The sequence below is a fragment of the Tyto alba genome, unplaced genomic scaffold, assembly GCF_018691265.1.
Source record: "Tyto alba isolate M040663 unplaced genomic scaffold, T.alba_DEE_v4.0 Super-Scaffold_40, whole genome shotgun sequence".
Lineage (NCBI taxonomy): Eukaryota > Metazoa > Chordata > Aves > Strigiformes > Tytonidae > Tyto > Tyto alba.
The window spans coordinates 4,432,922-4,455,000 of record NW_024881316.1 but is presented as its reverse complement, the minus strand read 5'-3'; the positions used below and the strand labels follow the sequence as shown (position 1 = coordinate 4,455,000).

The following is a 22,079-nucleotide window of genomic DNA, read 5'->3' as shown; positions in this document are numbered from 1 at the left end:
CAAAATACTTAAAAAATACTTATTTGGTGCCTTGAAGATAAAGAACTGTACAAGTGTTTCAGTATTACCATTAACTTAGAGATTCAGTCCAGCCAGGATTTTTCTGGAAAGCTGGTTCAAGTACTGACTTTTTTCACATTGTTAAATATATATATATATATAAGGCACTGATCATTGAGTCTCCCATTACTATCTTTTGATTCCCACAACTCCAAAAAGATCTGTCTTTATAAGTGTAATCAGTTCTTATTTTTCATTTCAGTTGTGTGTTTTTGTACAAGCAGTACATGTAAGCCTGTAGCTTAAAGATTTTTTTGCACAGTGATTCCATCTCCCCACTGTGGCAAAAAGTGCTGAACACTTATTGTTTTCTGTGCATTGGTTTCACCTTTCTCCCCTGGTTTTTGTTAGGTTCTGAGCTCATGCCCAAAGCCCTCTCTACCAGGATAGTGGGAGGCATTTGGTGGTTTTTCACTCTTATCATCATTTCCTCGTACACTGCTAACCTAGCCGCCTTTCTGACAGTGGAACGTATGGAATCCCCTATTGATTCTGCTGATGATTTGGCCAAGCAGACAAAAATAGAATATGGGGCAGTTGAAGATGGAGCAACCATGACTTTCTTTAAGGTAAGCTTTATATTCTGTTTGAAAATATGCTATACCCTGATTGTGGGGGGAAAGTTTGTGCACCTTCCTGAGGAGCAACAGATATGATTCCCATTGCTGTCAAAAACAACTGAAAATATTTTTTTTCAGGATTTGCAAGATAGCAAATGAATCAAATGCAAAATCTTTCATGGGAAATAAAAAGAATTTTTTCTGATGATTTTTGCTTAAAGAATTGAATTTATAGCAGTGCAGTAGGTGAAGAAACCTGAACACTTTGCTCAGACATATCTCCTGTAGCCCTGTAGAACAAGTTTTGTTGGATTAAGAGTTAGAGTATCAGTTCAGTAGCATTATACTTAACTGTAGTCTTTGTTCAAGCCACTGGACCACACTAAGGATATTACTGGCTGGACTGAGAAAAAACCTTTTGGACTTTGTATTTTTGAGAAACTTTTAAATGAAATTTGATGTCTATGTAAAAAGCTCCGATTCTTCCAGATTTTCTGTTCCTATTAACCTGTTACAAATATACTTCAATTTGAAATCTAGTGAAATATGCTGCTTGATTAAAGATAAATCTATCTTTTCTAGCTTCATCAAGCATTTAAGTGGGCTTGAATTAGTGAGAAGTATGCATGAAGGGAGAGGGGATGATTTGTTCTATAACCCCTTCTGTCTGATAGCACAGAAGTGTCTTGGATCTTCCAAAGAGAGAGGTGTTCAGTGATATTTGTCTGATCTTTGGTACATTTTGAAGACTTTTAGCTAGTATAATTTGGGTTTGGGTTATTATGCTGTCACCTAGAGCTTTACAGTGTCTGTAACATTGGCATCTGAAAGTCGAAAAACTGAGGCCCAAGGTAACTTGTAAACTGGTACAGAAATTGAAAAATGTGTGCTCAGTTCCTCTGATCAGATTCAGAGAGTACTAAGTTTATTTTGATATCAAGGCTAAATAGTCATTATTTAATCTCATGACCTTTGATCCAATCAAAGTGTACACATAGTTTTAATTTTAAAAAATAATTATAGGGCTTTCAACTTCTGCTTGGAAAGAAAAAACAGATCAACTTCAGTTTCTTGGAATGTTTTAGGCTGCTTAATTTATAGCATACGTTGGGAAGGTTCTCTGTATTTTCCCCAGAATACTTGTTGGAAAAGGACTTGATGAAGTTAATAGAAGTAACTAATCAATTAGAAGTCTCTTGATGTCAGGAAATATGTGAAGCAGTTAAAAGAAACAACATTGAAAATTAAAGACTGAGATTTCTAAAAGAGTCAAAATTATTTATGTCTTGGGACATAAAGAGATGACACAAGGTATTTATTGACTTACCAGAAAACACCACAGGGCTTTTTTTTCTGTCTGGCAGAAAACTTTGAACTTGTTCAAATTCAGATTCGAACTGTGAATGCTAAAATATTAAGAAGCAAGTTTAAATTACCAGTGTCTTTCCTTCTGGTTTCCAGAAGCACTTATCTCTGCAACTTCTTAATTTTTAGTTTTCCTTCTCCCCATCCTTAATTTTCTTTTATTCACTTTTTCCTTTTTTATATGTGCATTATCTTTTTCCTTTTTTGTATGTGAGGCTTTTAAGTGCACAGAGACTATTTATCGTTCTCTGGAAGTTTTTCCTCTCTGCATATTAATATACTGCTCCCTTTTCTGCACAAGTCTTTCTCTCTGCTCTCTTTTTCTGTTTCTATATATCTAGATATATTTGAGTTTATCTAGTATATTGTATCCAAGAACTAGAGAGGACTTACTTCTAATGAAATAGCATTTACACATCCTGCATAAAAGATTTTTGTTTGCAGTTGAAATAACCTAGACTTATACACAACAGAGTCATGGTGTCAGATCACATAATTGGGTATTGGTTATAGTACGTTGACAAATTCTTCTTCCCTATGAATTAAAAAGGAGAAATCAGAACAAGCCACAGGATTTATTTATTCAGCTGATGTATTATAGGTCAAACCAAGGTTCATTTTGTTGAACAAAGATATTTTGTGGGATTTATGTGTGAACAGATCATGGATAGACAGTGTTTTGTGACATGAAAATGCACTGATAGATAAGAACTTATGTTTCAATTAGCAAACAAATGATTCCAAATAATTTTCTGATGTTTACTATCTTATCTAGTAGTATGAAAATTACTGGTATTATTTACCTAATGAAATGGATCCAAACTTAAGCATTAGAAGTAGCTACAACTGTTCTTGCAGTTCAGTCAATAAGTGAAAATCATGCTCAAAAATAAAAGTAAATGAAAACTATACAATCTCATTTGATTCGCAGTCTGAAGCAACTTCCAGGTGGAAATTAGACTTTGCTTGATGTAAATGCTATTCACTAGAGCTACCTGTGTAAGGAATACAGTCTAATTAAATATATATTCTATGAAAGATAAAGCAAAACATTTGTATATAGTCTATCTGTTACAGTCAATTTTCTGATAAAATTAGGTATTTTTACCTAATGAGGTTCTCAGAAATCAGAGTACTATAGTTCTTGCCAGCATAGTATAGCTGTATTTGTGTGTTTTCAACATATACTTCTATCTTGTATAACTAAATTGCTTCAGGAATGTATTTTCCTTACATGAAGAAAATGAAAATGAAGGAAAATATTTTAAGATGAGACTGTAAGTGGAACTGCCTTTAAAGGTACTATTAGAGTTGAACAACTCAGAGGTACTACTACCAAATAATAATAACATAAAAAAACCACTTAGGAACAGGAACCTGATAAAGGAAGACTAAGATATCAGAAAAATACCTTAAGTGACAGAAATGACACTGGATGTAGATAACACAGAAAAGTATAGATAGTACAGAGAAGACAGAAGAGTCTGCATGCGTTTTCTTCATTGTGTGTAATAAACCAGGGTAAACAGTCACATTTAAAATTCCTTTCAGAATACTTTCTGTTTTATCAGTAAGCTAAAAGAGGGGTTTAAATGGTATATATTATATTCTCTTATATACAGACAAGTGAATATCAAGTAGGAAGTAACACTGCCTTTTTATATGGCATTAGGGAAATTATTAATAAACTATTGTGTCCTGTTTGGGTGACCACAGTTTGAAAATATGTTTAAAATTTGAATGAGTTCATTAAAGGTTAAAGAATGACTCATAGATCTGGAAATAAGCATTGTAGTTAGAAGCTGAAAAAGATTGGTCTGTTTAATCTGCTGAAAAGAAGGTTAAGAGGTGACTTGATCATGGTCTGTAAGTGTCTTAATGGGAATGAGACTTTTGACAGTAGATGACTGTTTAATTTAACAGAAGAAGGCATAATGAGATCCAATCAAGTTTCAAAGCTGAAGTTAGGCAAATTCAGACTAGAAATAAGGTGCATATTTTTAAGAGTGAAAGTAATTAACCACTGGTACAAGTTATCCAGGTGTAGGCTGGATTCATCCACCGCAGCCATTGTGAGGAAAATAGTTACAGTATAGCCCAAACATGTTATGCTTTTGATTTAGAGACTATTCAATGAAATAAATAGCTTTCATTATACAGGAGCTCAGATTAGATTTTAGTAGTCTCTCCTACTTCAAAACCTTGTGTTTGAGTATGAGTTCTGGGGTGTGGGGTGGTGAGGTTGCACAAAGATGATTGAGAGGATAAATTTGTCATCTCTGTGTATGGTTTTCCTTAGATGCTTTGTCTTGTTTAAATGAGAGTGGAATGAGTAAAACAGTGGTATTATGTTACAACAAGAAATGAAGGCACCAGATGGTTTCCTAATGTTAAATGAAATTATCATATCTTGGTAATAGTTATTAGTTCCAATCACAGTGAGGTTCGGTAGCTGCCCATGAGACTGACAGTAATTTCTGCATAAATTATCTATATTGCAGTCCATTTAATTATTTCTTAAAAAAACCTTTGGTACCTTGCCAAAACTGTATGGTGATAAAACAAAAGAGTGTTTTTTGAAGGAGAACCTAAATGGCAGTCAGACAAACAATCAAACTTCTGGATTAAAACCTGCTAAAGTTAAAATCCTGGAGAACGCAGAGGATATACATTGAAAATACTGTTACCCTTATGAGTCAAAGATCCCTGTGAAATAGATTAAATGAAAAAGGAGAATGTTGTCTCCAGAGGTTTATTAGGTCCTCTAGATCATCTTATGCCTTCTTATAGTCTGAGAAACTGTTTCATACTAAACTCATTTTAGAAGTCAGAAAGTGAAGGAAGTTTTCAATGTTCTCTCATCTTAAGATCTTTTTATCTAGTCTGAGAATGGAAAGGAAGTAGTTTTACAAGTCTGCAATATGCCTGGTGAGTCTGGTGGGCCATTTAATTTAGAACAACAAAGATAACCTTAATATTATCCAAGAATTAGAAGAAATGTGAAAGTAAATTCTAAGCCATATCTGTTGCTAGCTTGTAGTTTCCACTCCTGATACATGTTTTGGCATTTCTCAAATTGTGGAGTTTTTACTAGTTATGAAATTCTTTTCCTATCTCTTGGCGGCTTTTGTCAATATTGCCCATTTTAAAGTTTCAGAATCCTGCCTTCCTTCCTGTTTGGAACAAAATAAAAAGCATTTATTGTTTTCACAAAAGAAACTTATCTCACACTAGCTGTTCTTGGATAAAAAGCTCAGATTTTTCATTGCCTCAGATTTCTGTGGTCTCTCAGTCTATGTTTCTCAAAATCCCAGTATCTATTTTCTTGCTGAATGACAGTTCTGAAATTGAAAAGAAAAATGTTAATTCCACCCTGATTCTATTTGTACTACAGTTCTCCATTCTCACACACAAAGAAAACTACTACAGCACATATGTTTATGTGATCTACAATTTGAAGATTTTTTTTTTGGTGAAGTTGCTGTGTACTTTGTTTTTTTCTCATAATTTTTCATATCTGTACCTTTTAATGTCAGATTTTTTTCCTTTTTATGTTTTTGTACAGTCACATGCACAGTGGAACTTTTCTCACAATTACTAGGCATTTGCATACCAAACAGTAAAAAGCAAAATATTTTTTCATTCTCTAATAGCAGTAGATTAGTGTCGTTTCTTTTGTATCACAAATTAAAGGTCGTCTTAGTTCTCTGTGAGAGTTGTGTGTTTTATATCCTTGTTTTGCTGATAAGGAAGTTGAAACACTTTTTCAGGATCACTTGGTGAAAGGCAGATAGCAGACTAATTCATGATATCTGACTCACACACCTTAGATATCCTATTCTATTTATCATTTACATTTGCCAGTTTCTTTTCTTCTACAGGACCCTATTTTATACCCCAGCTCTATTTTTCTACAATATCTTCCATTTCTTCCCACACTGCTTTTTCTCCACAAAGTTTCATGCTGTTGACCCTTTTCAGTTTCCCACCCTCCCCTTACTTTTTACCCTAGGTTACTGCCTCCCTCAGGAAATTCGGGGAGGCAGCAATTCAGCACTTAGTATCTATCTTCCTATTCCAAATTCTCAGCCTATTGTTAAAAGAAATAGCATGAAGCTCTACCTATACATCGCAAAATCTAAGAAATAGTCTCTTAAGGCTGAAAGGAGGAGTTGTAGGGGAATTTTTCCACTGCTTGCAACTAGAGTGCAAATGACAGATCCCCTGACATAAATGAAGAAAAGCCATCAAGAATAAAGGTACAAATGTCATTCAACTGTCATGAGTGATGTTGGCATTGACTTGCATAAAGACAGTATAACTTCAGTGGGTTTTTCAAACCTGGGTTTGAACATTGTAATAGACAAATGACATTTATTTGTTTAACAAATAAGTATATGCACATGGGCATATACACACATAAAACCTTTAGTTGAATGCTGCGAATAAAACATTATGTAGTTTAGCAATGAGTATCAATTATCTAGTGGACTCTCAAGTCAAAGATGAAAGAAAAGCCACTTCTGAGCTTCTCAGCTATCCACTAACTGACAGTGACTAATGGCTAACAGTTTTTTGGATCCCAGCCTCCATGTGCTGATCTAGATAATGCTTGAAAAATAATTGGTAGCAGATACCACAGACACATGTCCAGTTTGCTTTAAAATTATTTCACTTCATAGATACATTACATTTGAATGTAACAAACACAGACTTGTTCTTATGTGGAAAACCACATGACACTTATGACTAAAAAGAGAATTAAACATAAATACCATATAATCTTATATTTATTTTTTTTTTCTTCTTTTTCATCATCATGTTTTGTGGCTATTTGCTACAAATACATACAGTTGAAATGCATTATTTCCCTTCTCCCATGATTATTCTCTTTGCAGGAACACCTATTCAGTTAACCACTACTTATTTGAATGTACAAAAAAAAAGCAGACCTGGTTGCAAACCTGTAAAGCAAAGCCTGTGGCTCCTCCATACACTTTTAAGAATTGAATCTGCAATGACAGAATCTGTTAGAATGAGATATAAGCTTTGTCCAGGGACCTCAAAACATCTCTGCCTCACTGGGTTCTACTTATTTCTTTGAAAGATCAAGGAAGCTAGGTAAAAGTAGGTAAGTTAGATGGTGCATTAACACAAACTATATCAAGAACAGCAGTGCATTTGAATTCTAAGTGGAATAAATTCAGATAAATTTGGTACCATTAAGTTCTTTGAGGTAAACTGTCTTTCTTCTGAATCCAGGGGTAGAAAGAAGAACTAATTCACATAAAGGGTCTTATTTCAACCAACTCTCTAGGTACTGGGACAAAGTGACTGAAATGGTTTTGAGCTGTCTTGACCATCCTCCTTTTCTGGGGTTGCCAGAGCCATTACTGTTCCTGCAGTAAATAAAAGCATGTTTCGCTGCCTGTGGGATCTCAGTGCTGAGGCATGAAAATTAAAAAAAAAATAGATGGAATGTGGTAGAAATCCACTACCTTTCCACCCTTGCCTTTGTCCACACCTGTGCCTTTTCCCTTCCCTTTCCCTATTCCCTGTTCTTCATTCTTTATATGCTTTTCCCCTGTTCCTACATTATAGGCTGAAAAAGATGAACACAAGGACTAGTCAACTTTTCATTTCTGCAGAGATTTTTACTGCATTGTGCCATATATCCAGATAGTAATCACTCTTAATAAGATGCCGGATAACATGTGGTATTAATGAATAATTATGTTGACATTATTATTTTTCAAAATTGTATCTGACAACAATATGTATTAATTAATGTACATGCATTAGTGATCCATACTCTAGGTGCCTGATGGAGTTTGAATAAATCTAGACTTTTGCAGTGTATAAGGCATGGTAAAATACAAGGTCTAATTGCCACTTGGCTAGAAATACAGGATACAAGAAATCAGAGCCCAGAGGGTGGGAAAAAAATTGCTAATTAACTGTACATTTTTCCATAGAAAGTCAAATATAATCCAGACCACATTTTGAGTCCTAAATTGTGTCAGGATTTTTTACCAGTAGAAGACAAGAATTTCTACCAAATATAGCTGATTCAGAGGAATGTTATAATCTAGATATTTGAAAAATCATTTTGTAGTTAAGAGAAACCCATTCTGTAGTCCAACCTTTTCTCCTGCATTCAGTCTCAAGCTCTGTTGGCTCTACATATCATAGGGCTGTGGCAAGAGTCAGTCCAGATTTCTGATCCAACTGAAAATGAATCATTTTTGTTGTTGCATTTTTATTTTTTAGTTGCAAAGAAAGCTCTTCTGGCTGCTAGAATGCTGGAACTGATGGGAGGGGAGCAGAGGGTGTCCGTTTCCTTGTCAGGGCAATCTTGTATCACCCTGTTAAATGTGAAAGCCATTGGGAATGCACAATCTTTGGGAAGTGAGTTCTGTTGCCTAGACATTTGGAAGTGTGAGGATGATAAAAGTGGCAACAATGTAGATGCTGATAGTTCCAGAAAGTATGTTGTCCTTATGTACAAGGTTTTTTCTTAACTGGTAAGCCATTTTGCATCCTTTCTCTCACCTGATGCAGTTTTTGGCCTCCTCAGGGCCTGTAATGGTACTGCTGACAGGATCAGTTTTAAGAGAATGACTGAACTCTGGGTTCTGATCATAGGTTTGGCTGCAAGGATTTTTCCTCAGAAATAAATAACCTAATTGCTATCTAGCCTTATCACCTTTCTCTCCTTTTCATGCTGATTTCCCCTGGGAAAAAGGACAGGAACACTTTCCTTTTCTCTTTTCAGCTTTTTTCTCTTTACATCTGTCTTTAGATCATAAGCAAGGTGAGAAAGGGAACTGAACTGCATCACAGAGAATTCTTCAACTGCAAACAACATTCTGCATGAAAGACACATTTCAGAGTTAGAGTTTGTTTAGGAAATTGAGAGTACACATGAGAACATTTTTAACTATCAGAATCTGAAAAATATCGTCTTGCTCTTCAAAGCAAATACAACTATCACCAAGTATCCATATAAAGTTTGCAGATTTGATCTATGACTCATTCTGGGAATGTGATTCAGAAACAATTCGCCAGAGTGAACTGTCTCTTGGTTTAGTTGTTTTTGTGTGAGATCCTGCCATATGAGCAACATTCAATGTTGAGTTTCTGCACACTGAAGCAGCCTGAAAGGCTCCATTCATTAGAAGAGGTGAATACTTGGTTCCAACTTGTCAGTTTATATATGATACTACTGAGGTATTGTCCAACTGCGTTAACATTGCTTTGTGTAGAGAAATATTTCCAGTGCCAGAATTGCCCTGGACACCACCTAAAGTCTTAGTATACTGATGAATTTCTTCTCCAGACTTGTTCATTGCTCCGAACAGAATGTTTGTTGAGATTAGTTAAACCATCCTTTTTTCAATATACTTATGGTAATAATTACCTAAGCTTTATTGGATATGAATGCCTTTTAAATATTTTTCAGTACCCATGCATTAATTGAACTTGTATTTATTGTATTCAAGATCCTTAATCTGCACAATATAGGTTTATATATATATAAAAAATATATACTAAGCTATACATGGAATCATAGAATAATTTAGGTTGTAAAAAACTGTGAAAATCATCAGGTCCAACTATAAACCTAACAGTACCAAGACCACCACCAAACCATGTCTCTAAGTGTTATGTCTACACATCTTTTAATTACCTCCAGGGATAGTGACTCAATCACTTCCTTGGGCATCCTGTTCCAATGCTTCACAAGCCTTTTGGTGAAAAAATTTTTCCTAATATCGAATCTAAACCTCCAATGTCACAACTTGAGGCCATTTCCTCTTGTCCTATTGCTTGTTTTTTGGGAAAAAGAGACCAACACCCACATTGTTGCAACCTCCTTTCAGGTGGTTGTAGACAGTGATAAGGTCTCCCCTGAGCCTCCTTTTCTCCAGACTAAACAACCTCAGTTCCTTCAGCCTCTTCTCATAAGGCTTGTTCTCTAGCCCCTTCACCAGCTTCCTTGCCCTTCTTTGGACACACTCCAGCACCTCAATGTCTTCCTTGTAGTGAGGGGACCAAAACTGAACACAGTACTCAAGGTGTGGCCTCACCAGTGCTGAGTACAGGAGGACAATCACTTTCCTAGACCTGATGGCCACACTGTTTCCAATAAAAGCCAGGATGCCATTGGCCGCCTTGGTCACCTGGGCACACTGCTGACTCCTATTCAGTTGGCTGTTGACCAACACCCCCATGTCCTTTTCCGCCCAGCAGCTTTCCAGCCACTCTTCCCCAAGCCTGTAGCATTGCAGGGGTTGTTGTGACACAAGTTGAGGACCCAGCACTGAGCCTTGTTGAACCTCATTCAATTGGCCTTGGCCCATCAATCCAGCCTGTCCAGATCCCTCTGTAGAGCATTCCTACCCTTAAGCAGATCAATACTCCCACTCAGCCTGGTGTCTTCTGCACTTACAGAGGGAGTGTTTAGTCCCCTTTTCCAGATCACTTATAAAGTTATGAAACAGAACTGGCCTCAGTACAGAGCCATGGGGAACACCACTTGTGACCGACTGCCCACTGGATTTTACTCTGTTCACCACCACACTTTGGGCCTGTCCATCCATCCAGATTTTACCCAGCAAAGAGTATATCTGTCCAAGCCATGACCAGTCAGTGCTTTATGATCAGAGTAGCCTAATGAACAGAGGATTATCTGCCCATGAATATGTTGGATCAAAGATAAGCAATACATTTCTTAGCATTTTTTTATTTGTTCAGCTACGGCATGTGATCTTTCAATTTACTCATCATTTCATTGCATAGGAAATTGGGGGGAGTGTGTAGTATATTTTTTCACATCTTAAAAGCTGACACAGTCACTCATAATAATGGTGATGATCATAAATAATATGTTCTTTTATCCCGAATTTGAGTTCTCATAAGAGATATTTAAATAGAATTGGCTACCAAAATTCAGATAAGTTGTGAATTCTGTTGTGAATTATTGTGATTTGAAGGGAGTATTAGACCTTTTATTATATCAATACATACTGTTAGTAAACTATTATTTCTAGTTAGAAACTAGACTTTGTGAAAATTAACAAAGGATGTAGCATTGCTTACATTAAAATATTTGTATTTGAGTAGTCTATCTTTCCATTTGAGAACTGAAATCAGTTCCCCTTCAATGAGCTATAAAATACAACAAATATCCTGGAGGCCTTTGAAGACTTGTCGGTTTTGGTCTTTCTTTGAAGAACTCTTACTTTGTTGTGCAACTGAAGGCCAGTGGTAAGATAGAAACTGTTAAGTTCCTCTTTCTGTTGCTCTTACTCTCTGTTTCTCTGTCTTTCATTATTTATTTTTTGATGCAAGAGACACTTACTTTCCTTGGCTTACAAGGAATCTTTCAAAACTCTTAAAATGTTTCTACACGACAGGTCTGCTAGAAGATTCATGTACTCTTTCATATATTTCCACTTCCTGAAAAAGAAAACACATCCGTAAAGAAACTTTAGGAAAGAAGGAAGACATTTTCTGTAATTTGTTGGGAATGCTGTCTAGCGCTTCTTTCACCCTTTTACTTTATCTGGCAAAGAAGCTCTCAGATAGTTTCTTCGATGATAGAATGTCTTTCTAAGCCTTTCCAGACATATATCAATCAAATGTATTTTTATTCGGGATGAATTTTCTCTTATTGAACAGAACCAACAATTTGGTTCCTTAATTTATTTTATGGCTACATCTAGTATTTTTAATGCAGCTTTTGTTCCTTGAAGTACAAATATGCTGAGCACCATTCATTATAGTTGTACAATCTAACAGTGGTATTTTAATCAAGGGTTTGGCTACTGATAAAATCAGAATTTAGCAGAGGAAACACTGAAATTTCAGTCATGGTTTCCTCTTCCTGTCACAGGTGTCTCATACAAGAAAACTCTCTTCTGAAATTAAGGAGATTTTTTTTTTTTTTTGGTACAGCCTGTTCATAATGACGAAGACTTGGCTGTCTCAAGATCTGTCTTTTCAAATCATATCATCAAAGATGAAAGGAGGATTGAAAGGAAACTATAAGGATCATCTCATAAACAATAATGAGGCCATTGTTTTTTACATTCTTATTCAGCTGATAATGTATTTCTGGATTTATTTTCAAGATAGAGCTTGATTTCTAAATTCTCTTGATAAATTTCTTAACACTTCTAAAAAGCATTAAGATTCTTGGTCTTGATCTTCAGATCTTTGGTTTTGCTTTCAGAAATATAGAATTTCTTTTGATAAGTCGAATCTCTAACTTTTAGTGGAATAACCCTAACAGAAAACAACCAGAACTGACAAACATTGCAGTTTTAATATTGTGTGATTTGAGATGTTTTCTGTTATTTTTACATTTGTTTACATTAGGGATGGAATCAAGTAATTAAAAAACTCCTTCAATTTTTCTTATTCTATTTTCTTACACTGTATTGCATTATACAAACCCTATTTTAATACTATCAACCAATAATGTGTCTAGTTTCACTTCGTAGGTAATGTGTAGCAAAGATAATTTATTATTCTCTTATAGATATAAAAATTTTAAAATTAAGTGTGGCATCCATAAAATGATAATGATTAAAACCAAGAATAGGCTGCATTCTTGAAGTTCTGCAGAATGCGTAGAGTAAGACTCTAATAGCAATAGATTGGTAAATTGGTGGATTAGTAAAAGAAAGAATCTCAACTGTTGATTGAGAGAATTTAATAGGAAGACATAACAAGATCCTGTATTTTCGTCACAAATCTTTGTTTTACTAGGAAAGAAGTACTTTTTGAAACATGTAAGGCAGGTTTCTCCTCACTCTAAAATGGAGATACCTGCTTTGAAGTAATCATCTAGTTGCCTTCTATTGGCACTAGAAAAAAACTGAAAGGCACCAGAAAGCAGTTCTTCCATACTACCTTAAGTAACTGTCCTAGAAGGACAGTGTTTTTCAGTTACAGAACTTTTCCCATTGACTACAGAGAAGCATAGATTGATACCTTGATCTAGATGCTTAATGTGTAGGTGGCTACAAGTATGTAAGATGAATCATAGAATTTCTGATCACTGTTTAAGCATTAGGCACCTTTCATACATGTATAAACTTCAGTGTGATTGTAGGGAGAGGCTGTGATTAAAAAATATCTATGTATGCAAATGATCGTTTTGCAAGGAATAATACAAATAATTCTAATTCTATAATAAAACTGACTGACTTAACTAGCACTGTGGGGATATTTGTCTTATTTTAGATTATTGGTTAAAGGCTTTGAGGAGTTTATTTTCTTACATGTTGGCACTGAAATTAACACAAAAACAAAGAGAAAAATATCTTTCAAATCTTAGAAAAGGTTCACATTTTGGCTTACAGTCTCAGCTGGACAGTGGACAAAATTCGGGTCTGTGTTTATAAATGTCGTGTTTAAAAAGACTGAACTGGTCACAGTGGGTGTTCCTAAAAGTAAGTCAGTGATTGCAAAAGCCTATCTTTCAAAAACAAAAGTAAAAATAACAAGCAATAAACACAATCCACCATTTTGCTTTGTTCAGGTGACTCCATATGCTTAATCATATTAGAGGATGAGTACATTTATCCTCCACCAGCTAGACAGATGTTGCTGTGTCATCTACTGTATAGCTTGTCTTTTTTTTTTTTTTTTTTACATTTATGAGTCCAATTAATTTTTTAAAAATCAAATTAGAGAGACAGATGCAGGCTTTTGATGTGTGTGCCAGTGATGTGTTTGCATTGTTTGCATATTTTGTTGGAAATATGTGGTAATCTTGACATATTCAATGCCAGAGTTTTCATGGAAACTTTAAATTAAAAGGTACAGTTCAGAAAATTGGGTCAACTGAATTATTAAATTCAGTAGGTGTTAATCAAGAAATGATGAAATCCCTAGGATATATGCATATTACCATTTCTAAAACCACTTCAAGCTCTAAACATTTTTACATTGTCATCTTCTAAGACAGGGTTTGGGTTTCCAAAATTTTGATATGGTTTAATTTACAACTGTTATGGCAACTATTAGGACACTTATAGGAAAGGGACCATTGTTTATTGTTGTTTGTTATTTTGCCTGTTTTTCCTGGATTAAAAAAGAATAACAAGAATAAGCAGGCAAAAGAATCTACACTGTAAATTTTTAGAACATGAAATCACCTTCAAGCCTGAAGATGACAACACTGCAGTTATTGATTCCTGTTTCTTTGATTGTATAGTCAAGTTCTATTCACATGTTTGTGTTTCTGCATGCATATGGGAGATTATATGTCAATAGGCCGACACAGCAGAAATAAAATCCTTGTTTACAGATTTTTTTTTTTTTTTACAGAAAAAGTAAAATTTGCCTACATCCAGAACAAATATCCCCTGAAAAATTCTGAATCATTAATTCTCTTTTGCAAATTTTATTTTTCTGTACTTTTTGGCTTCTTGGTTAGAAGGTGAAACAGAGGGGAAATTATTAGAATAGAATAGAATAGAATAGAATAGAATAGAATAGAATAGAATAGAATAGAATAGAATAGAATAGAATAGAATAGAATAGAATAGAATAGAATAGAATAGAATAGAATAGAATAGAATAATAATGTTTCAGTTGGAAGTGACCTACAATGATTATCTAGTCTAACTGCCTGGTCACTTCAGGGATAACCAAAATATAAAGCTATTATTTTGGGTAGGAGCCCATGTATTGTTTGGGATGTTATTCCTTAGGACAGGCCAAAACTGTTACAGGTCCCATGCTAAGAGACAGTATAGATAATTATGGGCCTCTCTCCTGGCTCTGTTTTGTTAACTGTAACAGTTGAATCAACAGTCTTGATTTGGATATGTTAGTGAGAATCTTTAGCAGTTTTTCTAAAATATTGTCAGTAGAATCAATAATGTCTGATTCCAATCTTTAGTATAAAAGTTGGAAGAAGAGGTGAATACTGTTTTCTGTCCTGCTCCCAAATATTTTTTTTTCTTAGTTGTACTGGTTCAACTTAAAGCAAATTAATTGTTAAAATATTCATGCAACCTGAAAATACTAAAATGGAACTATGTCCTTATTTCTTACTTCTGTGCTCCTTTTATAAATAAGTTCCCATTGATTTTAGAAGGTATTAGGTGTTTCAATACCTTTGTGAATCTAGACTTAAAGATATAAAAAAAAAAGTGAGGTAATTCCAAGTAAAACTATACATGAAACAAGCTGTGGCTCTTAAAGCTTAAAGAAGCTGAAGTTTCATTAAAAAAAAAAAAAAAAAGTCAGTTAAATGTTACATATCCAGAGGCTTGGACTAGAGGAAAGCCAAAGTAAAATGCAAATACAACAATGGTTTAATAGTTTCAGTCTATTTGAAACCAAAATTTTATATTTGATCTTTAATTTAAACATGCAGTGCTTTTCTTTTTGTCATGCTGGTATTTCCCACAACGTTATAATTGAGGACTATTAAATAATTGATATTACTTACCATTTTAATTTCAAATGAAATATTTCATTAATGTAATATGTGTCAAAGAGAAATTATTTCATTTTAATTGAAAAAAGCAGTCTCTGATGTCTATATTCAAGGACAACAAAACAAACATACTCTGTTATTCTCTAAATGCATTAGTGATTTGTAAATATATGTTTGGATCATATTTTAAGTGATGACTAATTTCAAGCTTATTTCTATAGTGAACACCATGTATTTTGAGATAGATTTTTAAAGTGGGACCCAGAATGACTCCTCATTTGCTTGAAATATTCAAAACCAGATCTACTTTGCATAATTTTACATAAGCAGTGGTTCAGTATAAAAGGAACAAACACTCTTCTTCTCCATGTAAACATATAAATAATGACTGCATGTTTGTCTGTATAATTTGCACACAGCATATCCCCTGAAGGTATAAGAAACACACTGCTATTTTACTGCACCCCTTTTGTTGAAGAGGAAGTGGTGTCATTGAATAGAATTGCCTCATCAGACACACTACAAAAGTGCCAAGTTGTAGCAATCAATAGGGAAATAGCAGATGTGAAGGTTAGCTGGCATCAAAGAATATGAGTGGAAGACTTTCCTATGGGAAAGAAAGTGCTTCATTACACTTCATCTATACTAAGAATATTGGTTCTATCAAGCTTTCAGAAAATTAGAATATGATGGCTTTCATGACTCCAGCTCTGAAAGAGTCACTTTAACAACAGTTAAAAAGCTAGGTACATATCCATGTCAGAAATTGCACTAAGTGATCAAGATTTTATTAGTTTTAAACTGGAATGTTGCAATTTCTTCTCTCTCTGAAGCAAGCAGATACAGTGCAATGACTCTGGGACAAGAATTGTGTCCCTGGGTGAGTACTATATTGTAGATGAGTGTAAATGCTGCTTTTGGAGCATGTTCACAGGAAACAAGCAACATGTTATCATTACTCTAGAGCACATATATTTAGGGGTTTTGTTAGAAAGTTCCTTGGTTTGGGTCTAGTTTGGACATTTATGTTTGTTTCTTTTTCTGAACAATATAGACAACTTTTCAATGTTTGTCCACACAGGAACTGCTACAGAAAAACTGAGTTTCAATACATCAATCAAGTGCATGTTCTTTAGAGAGATTGTCCTACAAGGAATGGCAGAACTGGAGAGTCAGTAAATAGAGTGATGTTGAGCTGGCAAGTCAGTGCATCTTAGATAGTATTTGTCAGTATGAGAGCTTACAGTCGCTGATAGCAGTTGAATGCTTTTTTGAGCATGCTGTAAAAAGGAGCAGGTGTTAGTGAGAATAGAATATTTGGAGGGAAATAGTTGCTGACAGATTTTATTCATTCACTTTTAAAACTTGTGAGATGCTTTATATTCAAAAAGGAGAATTAGATTTTGTGTTCTTGAGACTGAACACAGGGGGTTTTTGCCTTAAAAAAAATAGCTCAACTCCTTAATCATATATCTTTCTCTAAGGATATCTCTAGTTACAGGGATGTATACATATTTATTATAAAACATTGAAGCAATTTTCTCACCTCACTTATTTTTGAATTAAAATACTACTTAATGGACATTCTGCCCCTAGTCTGCTCAATAAATACTTAGAACAAATTATATTTATTGGCAATGTGGAGGAGGAGTCAGCATTCATTACCTAAAAGCACCTTTCTCACTGAAATCCAGCATGGGTTGAAAATTATTTTTTCTTGGTTCTTGAGCTCTGATCACACTAAGAAACAAATAAATGCACTAGGGCACACACTGAATCAAAGGTTGCACTGACAGTTTAGATATTTAACGTCAGAATGGAATTTGATTTGCTGAGTACTCTGCAGTGCTTCAGCTTCCTGTGCCTCCAAAGTTCAAAACAAGGGGCAGAACTGAGGATTTTGACATTAAGAGCTTAAATGAACATCACATATCTGTCAAGATTTCTCTTTCATTTTAGAATGCTGTGCAATGATGTTTACAAGCAAGTTGTTTCTGCCTTCAGTGTTTACAGATACATTTGGCAACAGGAGAAAATTGTTTTGTCTTTGACTTTGAAGTGAGGCTGAGTCATTCCTGTCATCCAGTAGTCCAAGACCAAGTATTTTGTGCCTCAGTAAACATAGACAAAAACATCATAAAAATCTGTTAAATAATCTCTTGTTCTGTATTTTTGCTGCTTTGAACAACAATTTATCAAAGCAGGCAAAACAGAGATAGCAGTAATATTTAGAGATGTATCTAACATGAAATCATTTACGATTCAGACTTTATTAGTCTCTTATTTTAGGTAGTAAATCTGCATTAGTAATAGAGAAAATAAACTTATTTAATTACACTGAAATTTATTAAATGTCAGCTTCTTGAAGTTATGAAAAACTTTAAACATTCAAGGCTGAAATCTTCAGCCTTCTTGTCTAATATGAGTGGACATGGACAAACCTTTATTTCTATTGCTCTATTGCAATGCTTTTGTACTTTCTCAGAAGAAATGACACACCCTTATAGCCAAAATATATCTTCTAAGTGCACTGTGATTCAGGGTCAAATTCACCTGTGATTGAGATGACCTATAAATGAGTGCTCTGACAGCTATTCAGCTGGTATAAAATCTGTTCCTTTAACTAACATTGCTTTAGAAGTGTAATGACCCCCCTTGTATATTTTCAGTTCACTTATTGTTCCTCTTTTATAAAAAGCATTGAGTATTGTAGTTTTCAGAGTGAGAAAATATGGTGTGAATACATGTATTATAGAGCATGTTCTGTAACTGTGTTTGCATAAATTCCATAAAAATTAGCTTTTTGTAAGCTCTTGTAAAAAAGAGGAAAAAAGGAAAATCCCTATAGACCAAGTCTAGTGACAATATTTGATTGTCACTACAGGTAGGTTCTCATTCATTAAAAATTGCAATTTAGCTAATTAGACTGTACAAGCTGTATTATTTTTCACTGTAGGTCTCCTGACAGTTTTGTAAAAACAATGAGCATTTAATTGATTGCCACAACAATAAAGTTGAAAGAATTAAGTTAAACTACTTTTCCCCAGTAACTATATTGTAGTGATGCAGAAAAAGATTAGGAATAGAGCTGCTTCAAAGCTCAGCTGCAGGAAACTTAACACATTAATGCAAGCAGGTGACATGAAGAAAAGTGTTTATCAGAAGAATCTGATTCTCTAGTTAGTATAGGATAACTTTTTATCGTAATCCTAAATCTAAGAATTTTTTTTCATCATCTCATGCATTTTCAAAACAATTGTATCAGGTAAAACTTTACACTTTAATAAGGACAGTGGTTTTATTGCTGTCTTTTTTTCTTTTAAGCCCTGAACTTTGTATCCCTATGCAACTAGTCACAGTGAATTGTGTCAAAAGTTTCCAGTCAAATAGATGGGTATTAATCAGATCATTAATTTGAAATTGCAGCAAAACTCTCTATGTACAGTTACCAAAAACTCTTTCCTCTAAATTTTCACTTAAACTAATACACTCAGAGATCCACTTTGCCAAAATGTTTTCTGCTAAATTGGTTGACAGAAAATATATGAAAATTTGCTGCAGGATGTTCACAGATTCTTGATGCAGAAATATACAGAATGAAAAAAGAGGGCTGTTGCTGGTGCCATCAAATTCATCCCATTAAAAAGTTTGGCGTATTAAATTCACTGTGTTTTACTGAAGTAAGGAACTAACATCAACAAGGATTTGAAAGATCTCAAGGAACATATAGATACTTTTATATGTTAATTTATATTTAGGAGGCATAGAATAATGATAGAAGGTCTGCTGAGCTAATTTCCTTCCCCAGCTCCTTTGTGGCAACTACTGAACAATGCTTCTCCTTTTGACTGATAACATTCAGCTCTCTCTTCTGGTTGTCTTTATGGCCTTGATTGCTCCAGGTCAGTTTTGTCTCTTGGGACATTCTGAAAAATGAATTCTTAAATTAGAGCTAATGCTTGTCAGTAATTGTACTTTAAATTCTACCTATATAGAAAGTTATTTTAATTCTGCTGTACTGTCAGAAATAGAGTAACATACATCAATGCACTTTCTCATGAATATAGTATCTTGTTCGCTCATCTGTTTACAAGACAATTATACCATGCTCATTCCCGTGTTAACTTCAGATACTTGCAACTCAATTACTGGCTAATTATCATATTAGTGATAATGACTCCTGGTTTTTTGTTTTTTTTTTTTTTTTTTGGTTGTTGTTGTTGTTTGTTTGTCTGTTTGATTGGTTTTTACTGTTTTACATTTTTTTGTCTCCAATATCCCAGGCACTGTATTAATGTGGATGTATATTAAAGCCGTATTGCAATTCAAATACTTAAAATCTGATTGAAATTAGCTATGTGCTGCAATTCATAAAAAACAAAATTCTGAATGGAAAACCCTGACATTCACATGTTAAGATGATAAAAGACAGTAGAAGGTCTGAAACATTAGTCGTTTAATTTTTATGTGGTGACAAGACTTTGCCTTTACAGTAGAATCCCACATGTTAATGTGATGATCTGGTTACCATTTTCTGCAATAAAGTTACTCAGCTTTCACATGTCCAAATATCTTCTTGTCATGGAAATCTTTATCTCTACATAGGCCATCTGCAGTCTTAACAGCTTGCTTGTGTCCAGGTCTTCTGATTAATTCCTCAGCTCTGTATTAATGCAATGAAGTTTGCACAAGCTTAGTAGACAGGAAGTTTAGATCTGTTTTATTAAAGAGACAGTCCTACAGAAAGAAATAGCTGGACAGAAAAAAATAAAAATCCATAAAACAACAACAACAACAACAAAAAACAAAAACAAAAACAAAATAACCAACAAAAGTACCCATGCAAAAAATGAAACAAAAGCCAGATCAGAAAAAAAAAAAAAAAAAAAAGACATGAAGTAAATTAAGATTAACACTTAAATTTTGTGTGTCACCCTGAACTTGTAAACATTCAATCAGTATTTTAATTAAACCAATCTGTGATCATAAAATCTGAAATTTGGACCTTAATTTTGAAGTTCATAATACATGGAACTAGACAACTGAATCTAACTTAAAATATGCACATTTAGGTTCAAAAAGTTTATTTCTGTCTCAAAACACCATAAACACCAAAGAAATTGGACTGTAGGATTCTCTAAATATTGCAGTTGGCTAAAATAACAAAGAATCAAAATTCGTATTAGAACAAAAATTACATTCTGCCAGAGAACACTTTTTTTTTTTTTTTAACAAATCTACCTTACTTTCTCTCCTCTTGCCTCTTTGGTTTGGTTTATTTGTCGTGTTTTTTCATTTTTGTTTGTTTGTTTCTTTTTTATTTGAAGCAAAGTTTATTTCTGAGCAAAAATTACTCTTCCATTCAGACTGTAATTCACAGAAATCATTCCCTGAAACAAGGTATGATCAGTGTTGTAAAGCTTTGAGTCTTATTCTTTCAGGTAGGTTTGCTATTTAAATTTTTATCCCTGCTAACCAGGTTAAATTACCTTAAGATTTCAAATTTCTTGAAAATTTTTGCTAATGTGCTAATTGTGCCAATGTGAAGGGATAACCTGTCCTCACTGAAGTTTAATGGATTTCAAATGAAGGGAGGAATTTACCTACATTTATGAGGCTGAAGAGCTGATTTAAAAATTTTCTGTGAAAGGGGAGGATAAGATTAATGAAACATAGTTGTATGTTTAATAATAATCTCTAACACAAGAGTTACCTGTTATGCATTGTAGAAAAAATAAGCAGTTTCAAGTGAAAAGAGAGCTATCCCATCTCTTTAATTGCTGTTAGCATCATTCTCCTTAGGTGCTTCAATTTTCTAGCTGTTTTTCTTTACTAATGCTATAATAGTATAGTTTTATTTGATAGACAATAGTGGTTCTTTTAAAACATTTATGTTTATTTAAATGCAAATGTTTCTTCTTATACTTTTATACTCTAAAGGTTATATGTAATGGTGAAACAAAATTTAATAAGTTTGAAAAGCCATTTTCAAACTTCACTGTCTCAGCTGATGTCTTTGCTTTTTATTCCTAAAAACAAATGTAATTAGACCATACTAGAACCTGGTTTCTTGAAAAATTCTCTTGAAACTAGGAAGATTGAATCGTAGCTCATACAAGCTATAGTACAATTTATCTTATGGGTGTCCTATTTCATTGTGCTTCTTAAAAATTGATTTGTTAAACTCAGTTATCTTTTTCACACAATAAAGAACAAAATTCTCATATTCACATATGCAGCATTTATGTTTATCAGATTTCTATATACATAACAATTTTATGGAGGAGTTACTCTTATCAAAAATTTTTAAAAAGCTGGATATACAAATATTAATAATAACACTGTTTTTTAAGTGCTCTTGGATGATTTGACATAAACAAAGTGATTATTACTTTCTTAACAGCTTTATCATTTAATATTTCCTCAGGGTTTTTTTTTTGTGCATGGCTACAGCTGATAATATAAGCTTGTAGAAAAATAAGCCTATCACTTTTAAATCACAGCTGGTGGAACTACCACAACAGGTCTTTAATGTTGATTCTACCCCAACAGCAGGCCTCCTCTGTCATTGGGCATTATTGTAAAGATATAATATATATGTTACACCTTTCCATCTCTATAGCATTGATATT

General features: G+C 34.0%; 1 protein-coding gene across 6 annotated transcripts in view; it reads left to right on the top strand.

Annotated features, from left to right (window-relative positions):
- The window catches only part of GRIK2 (glutamate ionotropic receptor kainate type subunit 2), a 427,988-nt gene that overhangs the window by 331,448 nt on the left and 74,461 nt on the right, over positions 1-22,079 (top strand). For 4 of the 6 annotated variants that reach the window (XM_042803250.1, XM_033008456.2, XM_033008459.2 and 1 more), the window contains one exon: positions 412-629. In XM_042803250.1, the coding sequence (XP_042659184.1) occupies positions 412-629 (218 nt within the window). Of the gene's footprint in view, positions 1-411; positions 630-11,945; positions 12,137-22,079 lie in introns of those variants that run through there. The other 2 variants (XM_042803253.1, XM_042803252.1) reach the window with 2 other exon arrangements.